General features: G+C 37.7%; 1 protein-coding gene across 1 annotated transcript in view; it reads right to left on the reverse strand.

The window, feature by feature from the left end:
* Positions 1 to 875: 875 nt before the first annotated feature.
* Positions 876 to 23,213, reverse strand: part of LMTK2 (lemur tyrosine kinase 2) — a 194,389-nt gene continuing 172,051 nt past the window's right edge. The window contains exons 7-13 of the mRNA XM_044678966.1: positions 20,612 to 20,685; positions 12,949 to 13,001; positions 12,688 to 12,837; positions 8,356 to 11,374; positions 3,794 to 3,926; positions 2,710 to 2,949; positions 876 to 1,557 (exon numbers count right to left, since the gene is read on the reverse strand). Coding sequence (XP_044534901.1) covers positions 1,529 to 1,557; positions 2,710 to 2,949; positions 3,794 to 3,926; positions 8,356 to 11,374; positions 12,688 to 12,837; positions 12,949 to 13,001; positions 20,612 to 20,685 — 3,698 coding nt within the window. The 3' untranslated portion in view covers positions 876 to 1,528. The remainder of the gene's footprint in view (positions 1,558 to 2,709; positions 2,950 to 3,793; positions 3,927 to 8,355; positions 11,375 to 12,687; positions 12,838 to 12,948; positions 13,002 to 20,611; positions 20,686 to 23,213) is intronic.

The following is a 23,213-nucleotide window of genomic DNA, read 5'->3' on the forward strand; positions in this document are numbered from 1 at the left end:
TAGTGGCAATTTTCCCCAAATCCCTGCTTTTAAAAAAAAGGAAGAATGACTTCTTTGTGCCCAGGCCAATAACAGAAATACCCGAAGGATCTGTAAGATCTAGCAAACAAAATTTTAAAGCCAGCTGTCACGCTAAACTGCACCATGTTACTCATTGCATAGGCTGACTACCACACTAACCAGGAGAACTATTTGGAGTCAACCAGGCTCATTTTGGGAGGCTGCTGACTCATTCGATTGCTCACATCAAGCATCAATGGAGTGTAGGTAAGCAGCAATCAACTTGGACTTATTTTAGGGTGGAAAGATTTTAAGTATAGTGTTTTCCACTTTCATTTTTGGCATTGCTGCCTTTTTAAAGCAAAGGTAAGTAAAGCCATCAATATAAAAGTCTGATCTTTTCAATTAAATTTTGGGAAAACTTCATGATATTACTATCAAGTACCTGAATCAATGATCTCAAATCTGATGAATACAAGCTAAGAAATTTGGTTGGGGCAACCTTTACTTTACTTACTTGCTTTAATTTTTAACCCAGAGAGCTTATTAGGAGCGAAATCATTTCCTCATCCCTTCAGAAACAAAAAAGAATCAGGAGTGGAAAGCCCATTCAAGTATTTGGAAAGAAGCCTGATATTTTATATCGAAGTTGCTCTAAGAGAAGAAATGAAAATGCATTTTTATTCAGTTAGCAACCAGATCAGTGTTTTCAGACTCCTTGAAAATATTTCCTATAAAGACATGAACACTGTAACATTCAGAATCATTTATCATTTTGAAAAATGGTACTGGGTGTAAGATTCCAGCAAGTTCTACAACAGCATAACACTCATTTAAATTTTACAAGTACCATGCATAGCAAACAAAATAAAAAACAGGAGAAATCAAACTAGAGAACAGCTCTAGCCCCACCTGCTTTATTTTCCTTGAATAATTTACGATTCTGATTCTGTACAATGTTGGGGAATCTGGGAACATATATCCATAGTGCAATTATGGAAAGCAAGATAATATGTAATTAGTGATCTTCCCCCCTCCCCCAAGAATAAATATGGCTCACTACTGACCAACTATCATTCATACGGTTTCAGTGACACAGCCACCTGTTGTACAGACACAATTATATATAATTCTATGACAGAATAAACTACATGGAAAAATATAAAAAGAATATGATACAATCCCATACATAACCAGAAGGTTGTGTAACTGCTTTACAAGTTTATTACAAATAACAATTGCCTGAAGAATTAATACTTCAAGTTTTTTTTTAAACAGCTGTAGATTCATCTCTTCCAAATGAAAAGCAAATTGCACTGATTAAAAACACACATTACAAATACACATCAAAAGTCCTGATTTAACATTTCTTTTCTGTGTTTCTTGATTCTCTTCTTCCTACTCCGGGCAGAAGCCTACAGTGGCTCTGAACACAACCGTGTTTATCAGTATTTACACCGTGTAGGCCATCAGTGTGGGCATGCTGTCTTGTATGAGCAGTTTCTGATACAAAAAGTCTTTTACCCACTTAATCTTTTTCTCCATCTTCACTGCTTCCTATTTCATAAAAAGACAATAAAGTGAGATGAAGATAAACAAGGTTTGAAAGGTGGAAATTTTCTGGCTCAAATTTAATGCAAATGCATTTGTACAGAAAAATAAGTAGTTGAGGATTTAACACCTGACTGATTTTTTTTTTTAAATTTAAAGCAAACACCTGCCATACTCTCAGAGAGAAACACATCTGCTTAACTCACACATTAGTTCAATGTCACAGTTTGGAGCATGCGAAAAAATTGGGTAGGTTCTCTAAACATCTGCCTATTTGAAGGATTACTAGATAACTGGGATTATCTAATCGGTAAAAGTAAAATATAGTGCAAGTACAAATAAAAGCTCTTTATATTACTTTTAGATTATTTGATTTGCAAACCTCAATTGCCAGAGCACCTATTAACATTTATCTTTAAATCTAGCTATGAAAGAAGGCGGTATTTATTCTAAGATATTACACTTAATATGTATCCCTGGCCCTTCATTCCTACCCCTATCTGCCACACATTGATATTACAGTTAAAAACAAAACACACGCACACAAAAACTCCTAACCTCACAAACACCTTTATGGCAAAAGTGAATTCAAAGAGGAGAAAGGCACCTCAAGTGCCATCATTGAAAAGTGTGGTCTATGACCAAAAACATGAGTTAGAGATGTCCCATCTTTAAGCAGCTTAAGCCAATCCTTTGTAGTCTTCTTTCTGTGGTCAAAGGGTGGGGAGGGGAGAAGAAGATCTTTAAGGACAAGAGAATATCATGCCATGTCAGGCAATGATTCAGAGCTATTTCTGGGACTCAAATCAAATACCAGGAAGATCCTGGGGCCTCTGTTCATTCTGGTGAAGGAAAAAAAATCTCCACCAGATATTTGGCATATTTGGCTTTACCAAATCTACTTGGCTTGTGGTATGGAATGGATATGATAAGAAGAAGTTAATTTGTGGGATAAGATCTAAGGCTTAGATCTATTAAGAGTTTTTTATAGTGGATTTAGGAAACAAGATACTTTTCACACTAGCCTATATTTGTAAAGTAATTTCTGCTGCATTAGTTAGCTTGCTTTCTTTAATGATGGGTTGACATTCCCCCAAATCTCCCATGCCTGTGCACCCACGAGTTCCCACATGTATTCATTGTCACATGGGCACTCACCTCCTTGTTCAATATCTGAATCTGTAAGATGTGTAAGAGAAAAACTTGCAATGTTGGCAGGAGAGATAGAAAACCTGGAATAAGGCGATGCATGTGACCAACTTTGTTCAATACTTCTAGATGGTGGTGGTGGAGAAAAGTACTTTGATGTTTGAAGAGAGGGCTTGGAACCAAGGTTATCTGCTGTTTTTGACATAAAAGACTCTTGAGAGAAGTCATCATCCCATTCAAAACCTCCACCTTAAAAAGAAAAAATTTCTGGTTTTGGAATTGCTTCATGATTAAGAAAATCTTAAGAAGGCAAGATGAGAAAATCTAAATGCATAGTAGATGAGACAAGAAAATCTAAATGCATAATACTCTGCATTTTAGGGTGTAAGAGATGTTCAGGGAGAACTAAAGGGCTTGCCGGGCCCTTGCCAGGGCTGCTCATCCTCTTCTGGGATCCACCTTCACCCAGCTCTCACCTGTGGTTCCAAAAAGCTGCAGCATGTGCAGTGGCCACACCCCAGTAAACCTGTCTCAGCAGATGGGCTAAACTAGGTTGAGGGTAACTGACAGCCCTTAATCCCATCAGTGAGTTGGGGGAATGTCTGCCCCACAAGCATTTAAGGACTCCCTCTGGCAGAACAGTGGACTAGAACAATTTGTTCTGATGGCTGTGAGGGTGGCTAAAGCAGGTGCTATGGAGTGCTCAGAGCTTGGTCAGACATCAAACTGCATCCATTGCACCCCAACCCATCATCAGATATTCTGACTTTTGTCTTGCCACTGAACTTGCCATTGGACTGGAAGAGAGAGGGAGACTGACAAATCTAGGCAACTCTGCCTTGCAACTCCAATTCATGAGTACTTACTCCATGATGTCATTGCTGTTCACCAGAAACTAAGGACAAATAACATAACTTTGCATATTACACACAATAAAGTTTGATGACTGACAATATTTTTTAAAAAATCTTGTATAGAGATGAAAATTCTCTGTAGCAGAGATAAACTGTCAGGCAACGTTCAGTATTCTTTAGGGTACCAAATGAGTGGACAAAGATTACATTTTAAAACTTGTCTTAGGTTTTCAAAATACCTTCTTCATCAGTTGAACTTTCTGAGTTTGTAAATCTGCTCAAGAAATTTGGACCTAATAATGGTGTTGGGCTATTAGATTCTGGATTATTTGCTTCTGCTCCACGGTGTCCTAGCTCTTTGGTTGGTGTTTCCTAAGAAAATAAAAATTTTGATTAAAGTACCATATGGAAAAGAGAAAAAAAATTATGCTTATCAGTCAGTTTTGGTCAAAGATTTGCTCTACAGCATTTATTAATGTTTTCTTTTCTGCTCTGTCTTTTACCCATCTCCCTCCAAACAAACCTTTTTTTCCTGTTTTACCTTCCCATGGCTACATAGAATGTGCATGTCTTCTCTTTCTAACTAAATTGTAAGGTTCCTGAGGTCAGGAATTTTATTTTATACTGTTTTGAATCCCCATAGCATCTAGTAGAAATCCTTGGCTTATAGAAGGTGAACAACAAAGACTTGTTGACGAAATCATTACATTATTTACTTATTAGAATTTTGAGTCCTCCCTGAAAAATGGTTAAGACAAGCCTGCAATTCATATAAGAGTGGAGAAATTTTAATATTTGTCAGATATCTAATGAAATGAGTCCTGCAGACTAGGAATTTAAGTTTTCTTTCTATTTTTTAACAGAAAAAGAATTTCATTCTTATCAGGATTCTTTAGTAAACTAAAAGTAAAGGGAAAACTGGAAAGGGGAGGAGTAATAGGTCAAATAAGTAATATCAGATAAATTAATTAGGCAAAAGAAAGTGGAACTCTTGGCCAAACCAGGAAAAAAATGAAAATAGAATCGAAAGACCTAAAGAATATTTAACTTGTCTCTTAATTTCTAAACTCTCTAGTTCATTTCATCTATCACAGTACTTCATTATGCCACTGGTATGATATCAACAGATTTTTCAGTATTTTAAAAACATTAAAATAACCTTTAATTCACATGCTCAAGTGAAATGCTTTGAATGGTCCTTTCTTGCCACAATGGCATTGGTGTTTTGTTTTTTTTACATTTAAAAAGTTACACACAGGTTTCCAGACTTAAAACTGATAAAGGTAATATCAAATATGAATCACAGAAAGAGAATTTGAAAGTTGGAAGGAACCAACCCATATCTGAAAAATCCTGACTATATCACAACGGATAATTCATTGTCTGGCCTTTGCCTGAAGACCTTTGAGTAAGGCAGCTATCAGGCCCCACATCTAATCCTCAAATGATATGGATTCAAGGCCCCTGGCACTGACCTTAAACCTTAGAAGCAGGCAGAAACTAGAAAAAATTCAAAAGGCAGCAATCATATTTTTAAAGCAGATGTGGAGTGAAAAGAGCACCAGGAGGGAGATTTGAATGACATTTGCTAGTTGTGCCATCTTGAATAGTTCAAACTTTAAGGGCCTATTTTTTTTCACTTGTGAATAGGTGTAAATACCTACACCTCACAGGGTTACTTAAGAGAAAACCTACATAAAGATGAGCTGCTTTTGTTTTAAACTCTATGTAACACTACAGGGGAAAGAGAGAAGTTGAAATTAAGAGGAACACCAGTTTGGGGGAGATGAATCCTAATGAAAAGCTAGAAAGAAGTTTTACAAGTCAGCTTCAGGTACAACAAAGGTGGGATCACACAGGCAAAGGAAAGTAGAAAATGCAAGGAATCCCTTTGCAGCATTAGCCCAAACTGCATATTAATTTAGAAAACCTCAAATTAACATTAGCTTATGTTGTATTTTGATTTTCTTAAACAGTTCCCAATTATATTCTGATCTGGTTCAGGGTTTTGATCAGTTTGAGTTTGACACCTCTGCTATAGCAGGCAGAAGGAGGAAGGCCTGCAACTCAGCAGGAAGACATTAAGTATAAGAGGAAAGAGAACATGGTTCCTATATAAATGGTTAAAAGAAAGTCAAACAATTTGATGTAGACTGAATTCCAAGGAGGACAATGCCTCTGCATACTCTATAGCTGTAGTTCTATCCTATATGGGGAAGTCTTAGTCATAAAGATGACCTCAAAAAAGACTATTTAGAAATAGCACTGTATCTAAATGTCAAGTTATTTGTGATATTAAGCACAGTACTAAAGTTGCCTTCCAAAGAGGGTAAATTTTCTTGCTCAGAATCATTCAGTGGCTTCCAATTGTTTGTCTTTAAATCCTACTTTCTGTTTTAGAATTGATCCTAAGAATCCTCCTAAAGTAGATGAATGAATAAGGGTGTGGCAACTGAGATTAAATGACTAGCCTAGTACCACACATTTAGGAAATGCCTGAGGCCATATCTGAACCCAGACCCTTTGGTCTTTCAGCCCGGCTCTCTATCCATTGAGCCACCTGGCAGCCCCTTTTAGTTGTTTTCAGGATAAAATATAAACTCAATTGGCATGTAAAGTCCTTCATAATTTGGCTCCAGTCTGTGTTTCTAGGTTTATTGATTGTGTCTTACTCCTCCCCACTTTACCCATCATATATTCCAGGCAAACTGTAGTATTGGTCTTTTCTGAACCGGCTTCCCAACTCCAGGTTCTTTGTCTATGCATAGACTGTCCTCCCTGCCTAATATTTTCTCTCCTCACCTCACTTCCCAGAATCCCTGGCTTCCCTCAAAGCTCAGCTCATGCTCAAGTGCTTCATCTTGAATAGAACTTCTTTTCTGATTCCCCCTAGGCCCATGTTGGTGAACCTATGGCACATGTGCTGGAGGAGGCTGCTTTCTGCCCCGACTCCACGTGTGCCTGAGGACATCTCTCCCATCACCTGCCTTTCTGCCCAGTGGCCCAATGGGAGCACTTCCTCCCTCCCCTGACTGGGGTAATGGGGGGGGGAAGGGGGAGAAAGAGGCTCACATGCTGCATGAGAGTGCAGTTTGGGCACTCAGTCTCTAAAAGGTTCACCATCATTGGCTTAGTCTTTATGCTGTACTAGCTCAGCCCATAATTCTCAGGCCTATTTTCTTGGTTGCTGTGCCAGCAGTCACCTCATATTGGTAATACTTTTGACCCTAATGGCTTCTTCCTCCAATAAGCTCTTCCTCTGAAACTTCTATTTGAGGAAGATCCCCATAACAGTCATAAACCTGGCTCAGAGGAAGGCTCTCTGGAGTCCCTTCCTCAATTAGGAGATCTTTTAAAAAATTTATATTTGCATTCCCAATGCATAGCACAATACCTCATACACTGTAAGCTTTGAATAAATGCTTTAGGCTCTCGCCTTCCACAAAAATAACTTATAACTTATCTTTCTAAGTGTTGTATCCACCCAGGAGAGTGAATTCCGTTAAGCCAGGGATTGATTAATAGTGTTGTATTCCAAGGGTTTAACACAATGCTTCTGCACACAGGAGCTTAATTAGTGCTTATTGGATTGAACTAAGCCCTTAAACAAGGTATAACCCTAAAATACTGATATTGAGGAGCTGAAATGATCACAGAACCAGAATGACAGTGGTCAGTGGAAATAATGCTGAATTTAGAATCAGAATAACCTGGGTTTAGATCCTGACTCTGCCATTTTGCACTTATGTGGACCTGGGCAAGTTATAACCTTCCTGGACCTCAATTTTCTCATTTGCAAAATGAGAGTTAAACATAATGTTTCCCTAGTCTCTTCCTATCTCTAAATCTATGATCAATATTCTTCTTCCTTTTTGGAGTCATGCTCACTACCACTACCACAATAGTTACTATGTTGCTAATTATTGATTCCTTTCCCCAATAGGCAGGCTCAAATTCCCATCCTTAATTTTTATCAAAGGATATGTATTGGGAATTAGAAAAAAATTATCTGCTTTCACCTCATTATTTTTGTTTGTTGTCTGGGTTTCATTTACATGATGCTCTCTTATCACAACCAGAATAGAATGGTCTTTCCTAATGTTACTTGGCTGATTCAAAAGGCATAGCTACAGAAATCATTACTCATGGAGAATATTTTACTCTGTATGCCAATAAAAGCTTAATTTGTGCTTATTATCCATGCTCCTCTCTGGGAGTCACAAAAATTAAAAGGTTTAAATGATTTCTGCAATGTTTCTGCTGGGTAAAGATTAAATTTTGTCCAGTCATTTCAGTCATATCCCACTCTTCATGATTCCATTTGGAATTTTCTTGACAAAGATACTGGAGTAGTTTGCCACTTTTTCCTCCAGTTTATTTTATAGATGAGGACATTGAGGCCAATAGGGTTAAGTGACTTGCTCAGAGTCACACTAGCTATTAAGTGCTTTATTAAGGCTGGATTTGAACTCAGGAAGATGAGTATTCCTGATTCCAGGTCTGGCATTCTATCTACTGCACTACTTAGCTCCTCCAAGAATTAAATATTATTTGCAACTTTTAATATATGAAACCGAGGCACTTTGGTAGTTAGGTTATTGGTGAATTGAGAAAAAGAACCTGGATCTATGCCCCTCAATTTAATCTGATTTCATTTCTAGATTATGATGCTATAACATGAAAAGAATAAAATTATGAAACTAAACCTAGAAGTGCTTCAAAATGGCAAGAATTTTTAAAGAGGATTCATTTTTTTGGACATTAAAAAACTTTTCCTAAGAATTTAACAGATTGTAGATACCTGATCAAAAAGATAGACTGTGACATCATCAAAGAATGTTACTGCCTTCTTATCTTTTCTCCAGTTATCAGGTGGCTTGTCACTTCCAACAGATGTAGGCAGTTTCAGCAAACTCCTTAAGTGTTTTCCATTATCATTATCACTCAGTATCACTGGCACTGGATGTACTGTTTCATCCTCTGATTCGGAACTGAGACTATGAAGATGGAAAGCTCTCAGGTCATCATCAGAATCATCACTATTCTCATCTTCTTCATCTGCATCTATTCCATCTTCTGAAATATCAATCATTCCCGAAACACCAAGTTTCCCCAGGTATTTTCCTTCAATATCTGGCTCCTTCAATTTAGGACCCTCAGAATAGCAGGACAAAGCTTTATCTCCCATCAAGTCTGTTGAAAAGGAGGCCCCTGCCATTGCTGAAGGGCTTCCAGAACCAAAGGTAGCATTTGTGTAGGCAAGTAACTCATCAGTATTGGTGCCAGTAGAAGTGCGATTGCAACAGTGATCATCTAGAATGTCAAATTCTTCGCTATAGCTACACTCAGAACTTGTGATGAGAGTCAAAGGATTTTCAGCCTCCAGTTCAGCTGCACCAACCTGTCTTGGAGTGCCGGTCTGTTCTGGGTCCAATATGCCTTGTAACTCTGGTTCATTGGTGTTTTGCGAACCAGATAGTGGGCTTTGGTTAACTTTCTCTTTGTGACAACCTTGCTTGGCATCGAAACTCTGTTGTTCAGTATTGGATAAACCCCTTTGGGGTTGATCTTTTGTAAACAAGGCCAATGCTGCTGATGTTCCTGTGACATCCTCGCTTTTCTTATCGGTCTCAGAATCATTATCTGAAAAATAGGCAGAGTCTCTATAAGAGTTTTGAATACTGCCTACTAAAGTCTTTGAGGTCAAGTCAAAATCTTTGCTGCTGTCTGTTTCATCTGAAATTACGATAACTGGATTGGGAGGCAAAGCAGTAGTAAGAGTGCCATTATCAATTGATGTGGCACCTGTATTTGAAGCATCATCGACAGTGGGATGGGAAGTCCATTCTGGAGATTCCAGATTCTCTGTTTCATAACCACTGTCAGCAGGTTTATCAGGGGGCACAAGTTTCTGAGGACTCTGAGTACCTAAAGAATCTAAAACCCCATGGACATCTAAGGAATCCAAAGAGTCTGGTGTTTCTACAGATTGCTCAGATGTCTGTATGGGTGTTGAGAGGCTGTCTTCCAAGAGACTGTCTTGGCTTGTGGAATCAGAAGAAAGAGCAGATATCAAGCCTACTTCTTTTGGTGCTTCTTTATAAGTAAGCTGATTTGAAATTCCTAGAGTTTCATGTTCTTTCTCTAGCAAATTTCTATCATTATGGTCTCTTAAAGGTGACTTGTTTTCCAAGTCCTGGTTCCCTTCTTTTGGAAGACAGATCTCCATACCCATGCTACAATCAGTTTCTTCATCAAAATGAAGTGTTTTGCTTTTAGTGATATCTGTGGACTCTTTGCTTTTGGGGGAAATGTCATTTGATTCACCTTCAATATTCTGTGTTATGGCATCACTGGATAGTACTTCAACCAAGGCAGTCTTAGTGTTTGGATTTATTTCTTGCTTGGGGCTATCATCACAGGTAACAACATTTAAACATGGGGTTTTGGCTTCTTCTTGAAACAGATTAGACTCTGGATACACAGCACAAGTCTTTTCTTCTGTTTTGGGTGAGTTGGAATTTATTTGCAGCTCTGGAGAAGACTGCAATGAGATACTCAAATTTTCCCTTACAGGCATTATGCACTCTTCTTTGCTTTCAACTTTTGCACTATCCTGTAACAAAGATGAGGTTGGTTTATTTTCAATGAAGTTAAGCTCAATGTCTAAAGAATTTCTGTGTGAAGTTTCTAACATATTCCCTGTAAAACCTGCTTTTTCTAATTCAGTTTGGAGATCACTTGCATGTTCTTTCCTAGACAATGTGTCTTTTATTAAGTTTTTCTCTTGAAGAAACAAGAAGTTTTCTGACAGTTCTTGAACATTCAGTGGGTCAAAATCATTCTGATGGACAAGACTTTCAGATAAGCAAATAGCATCATGATCAAAAATATTATGGACATTCTTTTTCTCTAGATGGCCAGTTACTAGAGTCTCTTTAGGCACATCTAAGGTTGGGCTCAAAGTAGCTGGTTTAAATTCAGCATGAATGCCATTTAGTTCTGTTAGGTCAAATATTTTTTGATGATTGTGCAAATCCTCTGATTTGTCAAGCTCATTAAATATATTACTGAAAGGGCTTTCAGGGACACTGACAATATGTGAATCTTCAGGTATACCAATATCTTGAGGGTCTCCAGTGTAGTGGAAAAAATCTCCATCTGTATTTGATTCCCCATCATCAAGATCCCTGAGTGCCACAAATTGGGAACTGTGGTCAGTTAGAGTTTCAGGATTATCTACTTCTGTAGTAAGGACTGCCGATTGGTTATCAAGATCCAAGCTACCACCACTTTTTTCTTCTAACTGGATGTAATAATCACTTCCAACAGAAAGGTTGTGGGCATCAAAAACAGGGACTACCCCTGGTGCCCTGAGTGACATGTCTTGGCCACTTTCATCTTGCTTTCCTGGTCCAGGATCTGAAAGTGAACTTTCAAAAACATCAACTGGGAAAAAGATGCTTGTATATGACATGGCCTCATCAGGATTGACCTGACTGCGTTCATCAAAGTGATCGTGTTTAGCTGCCTCCCAGACATACTCAAAACTAAGTCCCTGACTTGTTTCAGTTACTGTGAGGACTTCTTCCATTTCACGACCAAGCCTATCCCTGGTAAAATGGTCAAGTATTGGGAATGCAGCATTATTTGAAGTCTCTCTGTTATTGGTATTTGGTTTAAGAGCATTCCATTGCTGCTCAAAGTCAATTTCAGAGTCCCTTTGGCTTTGCATACGAAGATAAGTTAGTAGTCTATGTACTTCTTCTGCTGTTGGTCTCTTGTCTGGTGGTAACCAGCAGAACTGCAAGACTTCATACCTGAAAGATAAGAGGCAATTATTGTATTTATAGAAAAAAATAAGAAAACTAAGGCTTTGCAAATTCCTATTCCAATCCAAGGCCTCCTCAACCCCCTGGACAATTTTTATTCTTTAATTCTTGAGATCCAAATTGATCAAGATATCAAGGTGAAAGAACAGACGTAAAAATCTAGCCCATGTTTTTTGGCAAAATGACATTTCTAATTTGTTTGCCTGATCATTAGTTCTTTGTGGGAACTGCCCAGTACCAAATCAGTTAAATTAAATTTAGATTTAATTGTGGTTTCCCACTGTTCTTTTATATTTTAAGTGGATTCATTTCTATTTAAGTCAATTTAGCGCAGACAAATGTCCCTACTTGTACTTTTTCAGTAAAGAATTAGTGGTGACATAATTTTTTGCCATGTGTTATTCTCTCTGCATAAAGCATACAGTCTAACTTGGAAAAAGTAGTAAGGGGGGGGGGAATGGAGGAATGCAAAGACCAAAATAAAAGGAAACCATGAGCTAAATCTTTGCAAGTTTTAACTGACCAAAGTTGGTAGCTTAAGTTATAAGTTAAGATTATATAGCAAATAGCTTTAAAGGAAAGGAAAACTGTGTCATTCAAGTCTAAAGTTATTTATGTTATAAAACACAGATTAAAATAATCTTGTGAAAAAGAAATGTTCTTTTGCATAATGTCTTTTATAATTTAACTGATGCAAATCTGTTTTTTCATCTCCATTTTTATTGTCTTAGAGGAGACCTAGTTTTGAATCCAGCTCCAACATCCTGTAGCTAGCTCAGCAAGTCAATTAAGCTCATTGAGCTTTAATTTCTATCTGTAAAATGGGGATAGTTATTTCAATCAATCAATAAACATTTACTTCAGTCATAAAGGAAATGATTTCTAAACTCATAAAGTACTATATAACTATTATGTTTTTACATTAATCTTAATTGTCTTATTTTCATCCAAAAAAAGACAAAAGATAATGAAACAGACAACTCACTCTGTTATTACTTCTAATTACTACAGATTCAAGTTTCCTACTGCACCACCAAACCAGTACTACCTAAAAATCTAACATTAATTTGCTCTCTCAAGAAAAAGCTTATCTTGCTTTAAGGAAAAAAAAAATCAGTTAAAAATAGCAAGCAGAATGTTAGCTAACTTTTTAGTGGACACTGATGTTGAAAAACATTGAAAAACAACCATACACAAAATAATGGCTTTTCATAACTGTAATTCCCTTCAAATGAACATGATGGGAACATGTTCAGGCCATCTAATTATTTGAAAGCCAACAAAGTAAAACAAAAGGTTACCATCTTTCTGAATAGGGCTGCTCCAGCTGTGGTTTAGGGAGCTTTGTGTCCCTCTCTTTTATGACCTGCTGGAGAACTTCGACATCAGAAAGGTGTGCATAAGGCTGAGCACCATGGTCAAAGAGTTCCCAAAGTGTTACACCCAGTGACCTAAAAAGGGGAAGAAATGAAAGGATTATCATATTTTTTCACAATTTTTTTTTACCCAAGTTTCTATAGGTATTGGACATTTTCCATTTTAACTTTCCCCCATCAAGTTACACATCAAAATCTCTCCATTCCAACATCATTGCAAGGTTTCTCGATGGTTTACACTAAATTATAAACAATGAATAAGAACTTATGACAATCCTGAACCTATTATCACAATAATATTACCATGAACAAGAGTGTGACTTTAGCACATTTCTTCCTCATTGTTAATATGTGCTTTGATATATGATGACGACATTACTGACTCATTCTCTCTGAGGTATTTTTCCAGTAGCAGGGATGGATTTGTACTGATCCATTCATGCTTTCTTCCCTATTCCTCTTTGCGAATAAGAGGACACATTTATAAGATGATTGATTGGTCAGATCAATATTGGTCAGGTCTAGTCAGTAGCATGGAACTAAACAAAGCTAACTGAGGCCATACAAAGAAAAAACCCAAGACCTTAGGGTGGTAATTTTTTGTTTTAGGAGCCTTTTTGAGATTCATAAGGCTTAAGGGGGGGCAGCAAGCTGCTTCTGCTCTAAATATGCTGCTCCCTTCCTCTCTTCCAACATGCCTTTCCTTTTCTGGAATTTTTTTATGCTGGAATGTTCTAAGCTGGAAACTTCTATGGTTCTATGCTCACTAGCCAATCTCTGGCATTTTCCTGCTTATGACATCAGAGGTGCCCCAGAAGATAGGCTGTCCTAGTATAGGAACATAAGTCTGATGCTACCATCTTCCATACCAGTTAGGGTAGAGACAAGAAAGCTCAAGCTAGATGTGCCAAGGCCAGGAACAGCTTCTCCAGAGGACAGTCATTGAATTCTCTCCTCCTGCTGCTGCCATGGCCTGAAGAAGAGATACCTGAGATAAGAGTGACTGCTAAAGCTATATTCTTCCTTTGTTGTCTCGGCTTCCTCTTCTGGGGTCCTCCATCTTGAATCATTCCTGCAAACCTTCCCTTGTGTGAGTTAAAATGTGCCACATAAGGGGGCAACTAGGTGGTTCAGTGGCTAGAGCCAGGCCTGGAGACAGGAGGGTCTAGGATTTATATCTGACTTTAAACACTTCCTAACTATGAGACCCTGGACAAGTCACTTAACTCCCATTGTATAGAACCCTTATTGCTCTTCTGCCTGGGCACCACCATCTTCCCAGTTACTCCAGCTTACAACCTAGGTGTTATTCTTGATTCCTTGCTCCCTCTTCTTCCCCTATTTTTAATTTGATGGCAAAGCCTAATGATTTGACAGAATAACAATAACAGCAGCTTACATTTACATAATGTTTACGATGTGCCGGGCACTGTGCTAAGTACTTTATAAATATCATCATCTCACTTACGACAACCTTGGAAGGCAGGTGCTATGATCAACATTCCCATTTTACAGCTGAGGAAATGATGGCAAATGGAGCCTAAATGGTTTGTCCAAAGTCACAAGCTCGAAAGTAATTTCGGAGGCCAAATTTGAACTCAGGTCTTCTTACTCCAGGGTCCAGAGCTTTATCCATTGGTTCCATCTAGCTGCCTAGCTTCCTCTGTAAGATCTCTTGTATATGTCCCCTTCTCTCTTCTGAAATTGCTACTACTCTGGTGCAGACCCTCATCACCTCATACCTGGACTTCAAAAGGCAGGGCGCTGCTTATCTCCCTGCCGCAAGACTCCAGCCCAACCAACCTGCACTCAGTTACAGAGTGATCTTAAAATGCAGGCTTGACCCATGGAGCCCACACCATCCCATATGCCTGACTCAATAACTTCTAGTGGCTACCTATCACCTGCAGGGTCAAACATAAAGCCCTGTTTGGCATTCAAAGTCCTATGTAATCTTTCCTTTCTCTCCACAACGTGTCCAGTCTTCTTGTACTTTACCACCCCTACATCTTCTGTGATCTGGTGCCTCTGGCCTCTCTGCTGTTCCAAGCACAGGATATGCTAAATCTGAACCTGGGTATTTGCACTGGTTGTTCCCCATGTGTGGAATGCTCTGCCTCATGGCCTGCCTGACTTCTTTCCTAGTCCAGTTAAAACCTCACTGTCTGCAGGAAGCCTTTCCTGATCCCAATGAGTCCTACTGCTGTCCCTCCATTTATCATTCCTTCCATTTATCCTATACATGAGCTTTTTGCATGTTGTCTCACCAGCAGACTGTGAACTCCTTGAGAGGTGCCTGCCTTTTGCCTTCTTTGTATCCCTAGCACTTAGTAAAGTGTTAATAAGGAGGAGAAAGATGATAAAAAATAAATATATAGAAGCAGCTAGATAACATAGTGGCTGAAGTACCAAGCCTGGAGTTGGGAGAATCTAGGTTCAAATCCAGATTCAGGCAATTCCTAGCTGGGTGACCCTAGCAAGTCACTTAACCCCAATTGCCTAGCTCTTGCCAAACTTCTGTTTTTAGAATTCATACTAAGACATAAGGTAAGGGCTTTGAAAAACATACAAACACATATACATATGTACACACACACACACATATACATCCCATATACAGGTATGATAATCCCTAATAGCAAGGTGTTTGAAATTCCACTGAATAGAAGAGTAAAAGGTCATACATTCTAAGTATTAAATGAGTCCATTTTAGAGCACGGACACTGAAGAAGAATGGAGGGGTGTTGTGAGGAAGATTATTTAGTTATTAATTAGGAGACCTAACAGGAAGGGCTGGAGAATTCCAAATGGAATGGGGAAGCAGGAAGTGGCTTGCTCTCTCTGAGAGGGACTCCATGGTGGTTGGGAAAAGTTGCAACTGACCCTAGGAGACCTCAGATTTCAAGAGATCCTGAAGGAAGACTGACAACTACTTGTGGGAGATTTTGGGAGATCTACCCACCTGAAGGAGTGAAGCTAGTTGTCCTGGAGGAGCTGGAACATCACTGGAGTGAGTCTGGACTCTGCTGTGAGGATTCTCACTTCAGTCCTGCTATTTTCTGGGTCCTGACTGGCTTAGGTCTCAGTTGAGTGTAGGAAAGTCCCTCCCTTCACCCTGTGGTTTGCCCTTAGTCTGAAAGTGTAGAAACCCCTATTCCCATCCTTTACTCTAGTTTCCTTAATTAAAATTGTTATAAACTCTTGCCATTTGCCTGCTGGTTTCCATAGGCCCCTTGCCTTGATGGTGCAGGGTGACAGGGCCTAATTGACACTTCTGTTTAACAGATAATCTCCTTAGCAGTTAAACCCAGTCTACCTACCTCGTTTGGTCCTGCCTTCTGTCTGCCATTCCTGTCTCCCTCACACCCTACTGCCCCCCAAAATAATATTTTAGTTTAACTCTCCTGGTTTTCCCCATAATAGGGGGGAAGGATCAGTTTGGGTTAAAGTAGACAGGGGAGCCTTCACAGAGGATATAGACCTTAGGACAGGCAGAGAAGAATGGTGGAAATTCCAGAATTAGAATGGGACAGCAACTCAGTATGAATAAAGATAGGAAGGTGGGAATGGTACCTTCCAGAGACCATGAGGAGAGATCTGAAGGATCTATTTGGGGAATTGGAAACAAATAATGGGTAGGGAGTAACCTTTGAGCAAAACACTCCCCATTTCCACTCAGTTAATTCTCACTCTCTTCTTAACTTTCTGCAGTTTGGCTTCTGACTCATCACTGAACTGAAATTGCACTCTCCAAAGTTAACAATGATATAGGATGCATAAAACAGCAGATAAGGCATTGGACTTGGCATCAAAGTCTGTGTACCTACCTCAGAAACATTGCAGCGTATGATCCTGGGCAAGTCATTCAACCTCTGTGACTTATTTTCCTATCTGTAGAGTGCACTCAACTGCCTCTAAGGTCTTTCCAGCTCTAAATCTATGATCCCACAATTTCCTAAAGCCTTTTCTCAATCCTCAAACCTCTTTAACCTTTATTAAATGTTCAATACTGCAGACAACCCCAAGAGGCTTTAGTATATTCTTTTCTGTTTCTCACCTTATCTGAATGCTTTTTCTCATTCTCCTTTGCTGTATTTATCCATGTTGTGCTCACTAACTTCTGGGTTATACTCCAAAGCTCTGTTCCCAAACCTCTTCTCTTTATATTCTATTACTTGGTCTTCTCATCAACTCCCTTAAATTTGTCATCTCTAGCAGAGACAAATTTTAAGATTGATATATCCAGCCTGAGCCTTTCTTCTGAGCTCTAGGGTTGCAGCACCAACTGCCTTATTGGATATTTCAAACCTGATGTTCCATAGGTACTTCAAACTCAACATACCCAAAACAAACATTGTTATCTCCACTCCTCCCCACCTCCAAGTCCACTATTTCTATTGAGGACCTCCCCACCATCCCATCCTTCTAGTCTGACTCATTACTCTCTCACATATCCAACTGGTTGCTAAATCTTGTCATTTCTATCTCTGAAACATCACTCACATCCCACTGCTTTTTATCCGTTTACACAGCCATTTCTCTAGTTTAGGCCCACCTCACCTCTCATTTGGACTACTGTAATAGCCTCCTAATTGATTCATAATTGGTCTCTTCGGGCTCTAAACAATTTTCTCCACAACTGCCAAAGGGATTTCCCAAGGCACAGGTCTGACTTGCCTGCCCTACTCAAAACTCTACTTGCTTCTTCTTCTTCTTCTTCTTCTTTTTTTAAGACCCTTACCTGCTGTCTTGGAGTCAATATTGGGTATTGGCTCCAAGGCAGAAGAGTGGTAAGGGATAGATAATGGGGGTTAAGTGACTTGTCCAGGGTCACACAGCTAGGAAGTGTCTGAGGCCACATTTGAACCTAGGACCCCCCTATCTCTAGGTCTGACTCTCAATCCACTGAGCCTTCTACATGTTTCTTATTACCTTTAAGATCAAATATAAACTCTTCAGTTTGGCATTAAAAGCTCATCACATTCATTATACCTTTCCCACTTTGTTTTGCATTCCCCTTTCTCTACACACTCTAAACCTGAGACCAGATTGGCCTACTTGCTTGTCATAACCTGTCATTGTTCCTTTTCATCAAGCTGCCCCCCATGGAAAGCTCTCCTATCTCCACCTGGTAGAATTTCCCAGCTTCTTTCAACATCTACATTCTGCATGAGGGCTTTGTTGGGCCCCTTGGCTGTTAGTACCTTGGCCTCTACTGCAAGGTAACCCTGTATTTGTGTGTGTGTGTGTGTGTGTGTGTGTGTGTGTGTGTGTGTGTGTACATACATNATGTATGTATGTATGTATGTATGTATGTATGTATGTATGAATGTATGTGTATGTGTGTGTATACATACACTCTAAGATGAAATTCAAAAAAAGATAAATGTGAATCTCGACATATATTAAAGAATTGAAATTCAAATGAGAAAAGCCTAGATAAACAATAGTTCGTGTGAAAGAGCTGAACATTTCAGTGAACTGCAAGTCTGATGTGAATCAATAATGGGATATGACCAATAAAAAAGCTGTCATTTTCAGATTGTATTAATAGAACATTAGTGTCCCCAAAATAGGGTATAGTCCCACTGTATTCTGTAACATTACATCTGGTTTACTTTTGGAAAAGTTAGAAAGGACACTGACAACATGGAGCACAATGAGCAAGAAGGCAGCAATCAGAATACTAAAAAGATTGGAAAATAAGCAATTTGATGAATTACTGAAGAAGTACAGGTTTTTACCATGGAGAAGATGAAGGGTAGATATAAAAATGTCATCAAACATCTAAAAGGCTGTCATGCATATTAGATTTATGTTTCTCGATCCAGAAAGCAGAACCAGAACATGACATTAAAATACAAAAATAAACAACTGGCATGTTAGTGAAAAGAACTACTGTTGTGTCAAAATCTAATTCTTTATGATCTAGAAAAATTAATGCCTCAGGTGAAATAAAATTTTAAGAAATTCCTATGGTGCTTGAAATGATTTTGTTGTAGTACAATTTTATTAAAATGAGGATATTGCTAAAAGTTATATACCTGACTTATATAAAAGGAACTGATGCTTGTTCACTATAGAGAAAACACTTCTACTTCAAAGGTCTCTGATTTGAACAGGGTGGTCATACTATTCATTAAAACAGATTGTGGTGGGCACCTGGGTAACTCAGTGGATTGAGAGCCAGGCCTAGAGATGGGAGTCCAGGTTCAAATCTGACCTCAGACACTTCCTTGCTTTGTGACCCTAGGCAAGTCATTTAACCTCCATTGCCTAGCCCTTACCACTCTTCTGCCTTGGAACCAATAAATATATAGTATTGATTCTAAGGTGGAAAGTAAGGGTTTGAAAAAACAAACAAACAACAGATTGCAAACTCTCTACATCTTAGGTGATAGTCTTTCTGAATTGCTGTGACAAAAAACTTTTTTATCCAGTGCCTAATCTTCTCATAACAGGGAAAAGGAGAAACTAAAGAGCAGTATTAAAAAGACAAATGCTTTCATACACATATTACCCTTATACATTAAATACTCTTTGTTCTTTTAACTTTTATTTTATTTTGATAGGAGGCATGGGAGTTTAAATGAGTTAAAATAACTGAGGCAGGGAAAAGTGAGAAATAAAAGTATCTAAAAAATAACTGAGGTAGTTAAGAACAAAACAAACCGAAAAACTCTAAAAGGCTAAATCATAATTCAGCTTAATTTAGTGTTTCGCTATTTATTTTATAATGCAAAAAAAAATTGTATATACACAATGACTATAGCAAAGTCACTAAAAGAAAGCTGACTAGTGAAGGTCCCAGAGACTAGATGATGAAAACCAAACCAAATCAAAACAAAATACCCCTCCTTATTCATGGCAGAAACGTTGAGAAATACTAAGGCAGAATATTATATACAATGTCATATGTGGACACCATTGGATATCTTTGCTGAAAAAAATTTTTTTGACACAAGAGAAGGATTAATCTGGGAAAGGAGGACTCCTCAAAAATGACCATAACGTAAAACCAAAAAGGCATCAAAAGCTTTATTATATAGAATGCTTCTATACAATGGCATTCATCGTTACAAAGAGAGAAGTAGTATAGTGGAAAAAGTGTTGGATTGAGAATCAAGAGCCCTAAGTTCCATGTAATGATGGAAAAGTCATTAACTTCTCAGAATCTTTTCTTCTTCCATATAACATGGGTAACAAATCTTGTATTGCCTATCTCACAGGACTCTTTTCAGAAAAAAATCCTGGGTTTTTAGGCCCAGGCCAGTCCATCAGCTTCCCAACATCCCTGTTATTATAAAAATCCTATATAAACAAGCTATTTTTATTATGATTGGCTGTTACCTCTAAGATTTTAAGACCTATTGTTACTTTTTTTTTAATGATAAAAAGCTAACAAGAGCAAATTTGAAGGAAAGCGTTTCAGATTAAAGATTTCTTTTCTTCCTCCCCATCTCATGATCTCTACTATAAGACTCAAATGGTCAATCCATGGTCTCTTTGGTGGCCTAAACATAAAGCTGCTGAATATAAAAATCCTGTTGGACACCTTTTAGGCAGAAATACAAAGTAAATAAGATTGGGAGCTAGTGAGGTGAAGGAGCACTGAGAAGTAAAGATGATCGGATATAAGGAGAATTTCTCCAGTGATCAAAGTTCAAATTAGAAAAATATCCAATACTTATATGAACACATAATTTGTGGAAATATTTTGCTAAGATTTCTGATTTTCAATTACTATAGATTATGACATTCAATGGGAACTCTGCATGATGAAGGATGTAGATCAATTTGTCATAAAACCAAAATTTTACTACTAAAGCTTTAGAAAATAAATTTTCACCTTTCCAAACCAGCCATTTCCAATTTCCTGGATGTAGTTTAGACTCTGGCGTGCAACTTGAGACTTCAATCCCTCTGTTATGGGAAAAAAGAAATAATACCCCACCCCGAATACACAATTACATTAAAATTGTTTAAAGGTCATCAGAATTTAAATTAAAAGTCATTAAGCATATACTAAGAATTTTTTTCTGAACCTGACAAATATCAATAAATATGAACTTTCTATTTACAAAGAGAAAGGATATATTAAAAAAAAATCAATCTACTTATAATAGCTTGTTTTTTGTTTTATTTACTCAGTTTGTTTCTCTTTGAACTTCCATCTTTTCTCTCCTATGTGTGTTTTTAAAAATGACTTATTGGGGAAAGTTGGTGCCTCAATAGAGAAAGCCAGGCCTGGAGAAGGAAGGTCCTAGGTTCAAATCTAACACCAGGCACTTCTTACCTGTGTGGCCCTGGGCAAGTCACTTAATTTCAATTGTCTAGTTCTTAAGGATCTTCTGCTTTGGAATTGATCACTTTTAAGACAGAAGGTAAGGATTATAATAATAATAATAATAATAATAATAATGATGATGATGATGATGATGATATGGGTTATTCATACTTTTTTCTTCTTTCTTTGCATTGTTATCACTACCTTTTTTCTCCCCTCCAATCTTAAAGAAATTTCAAAAACCTTCCTCAAAAATGGATCAACATAGTGGCCATTTTTGATAATATATATCTCATTCTATTCTACATCTCTAATTATTACCTCTCTGTCAAGAGGTAGAAAGTATGCTTTATCTTTTGTCACGTAGTTTTGGCTGGTCAATGCATCGATCAGAGTTTTAAATATATAATTTATAACAAAAACTATTTTTGTATTGTTTCAAGCTTTTTCCTAACATAGAAGAATGTAAGATTCTTGAAAGCAGAGGCTGTTTTTCTTTTGTCTTCACATCCTCATTGTCTAATGTGATGTTTTAAACTTATTAGATGCCTAATAAATATTTGTTGCATTTAGTAAAATATCTCAATTAGGCAAATAATAATGTCAGTACATTTCATTTCAAATATCAAAACCAGAAGCAGCTAGGTAGCACTGGAGTCAGGAGGACTTGGGTTCAGTCTGGCCCTAAGATACTTCCTAACTGTGTGCTTTTGGGCAAATCATTTAATCCTCTTTACCTAGCCCTTCCTACCCTTCTGTCTTAAGAGTTGTTATGAAGCAGAAAGTAAGGATTAAAAAAAAAATCAAAACTGTTAAACTTCCTCAACAAGTAATCTGATCTACTGCAAGCATGTCTTCCATCACTATCAACTCGATCCTTAATCCTCTACAATTTAGCCTGTCACCATCACTATACTGAAACTGTATTTTTGAAGGTGACATTGCCATTTTTTTTCATTTTTGTATTCTTAGCATAAACTTGAGGATCCTGAACACCACAAATCCCTCAAAAATGGGAGAGTTAGATGTGGTTCTATGCAAAGGATACATAATAAATGTAAATGAATATACTCTACAGTCTCGACACTTCCATTTATACCTTAAGGCATCAGTAGAATTATTGTTCTGGAAGAGACCTGAGACTTCACTTGTATGAAAATCTCCCAAAGAGAAAACTCTACTAATAATGATCTATTTTTCAACTTGTATTCTTACTGACCTATCCAGGGCACTGATAGGGTAAGGAATTTACAGTAACAAAGCCAGTGTATGCCAGAAGAGGGATTTTAATTCAGTTGACTATTCACTTGATACCATGATGCTTCTCAATTATAATAGCGGAAAAAGTCTAGCACCTAAAAGAGATTTTGCAAATATAAGAGTTTGCTAAATAGTTTTTAACATACATTGAGAAAATGTTCACAGAAATACTTAACTAAATAGAGATTTGATGTAGCTCTCCAATTTTATGCATTAGCTCTGCTAACACCAACTTAATTTAATAACTAAGTTACACCAAACATTTCTGGCTCCATTAATGCAAAGGGATTTGTACATCAAAATGCCATTCATTATGCATTTAATACAAAAGCCTGGGGCACTGTAACACATTTGCAAGAGTAAAATCATATAATCACAACAGGAGACTTTTTTGTTTGTTTCTAACTATTTGTTACATCAATTTACTCTACAGGGGCTACTAAGTTCTAAGGAGTGGAAGGTTCAGTTAATGATATGCACTACCATCCATATAATCAATCAGTTCTTATAGCTAATTTGTAACATAGGAAGTCAATAGTATGCAACCAAATAAATCCTAAAATGTTCACTGTGAAATGTCGCTCTTACTGACAAATCCATTTATTTTCTATGGTGTACTGAGGGGCAATATCAATTCAACAAATTCAATGAACAATTAATTAATTACATATTCTATAAGGCTGATAGGGTCTAGAGATACAAAGAAAAGAGGAGGGAGGGCAGAATATGAATCTATCTTCCTCATGGCAGAAATAAATGTGATAAAATGTTAAATATAGGATCATAATTATTTTAAGTGTTAGAAGAAGAGGCAATACTGGGATTTTCCAAGGCAAAAAGGTGGCTTTTTTTTTTAAACATAGAAATGGAATATCTGACCTATGTGATTCCCAAAGAAAGTGAT

This window comes from Gracilinanus agilis, chromosome 1, assembly GCF_016433145.1.
Source record: "Gracilinanus agilis isolate LMUSP501 chromosome 1, AgileGrace, whole genome shotgun sequence".
Lineage (NCBI taxonomy): Eukaryota > Metazoa > Chordata > Mammalia > Didelphimorphia > Didelphidae > Gracilinanus > Gracilinanus agilis.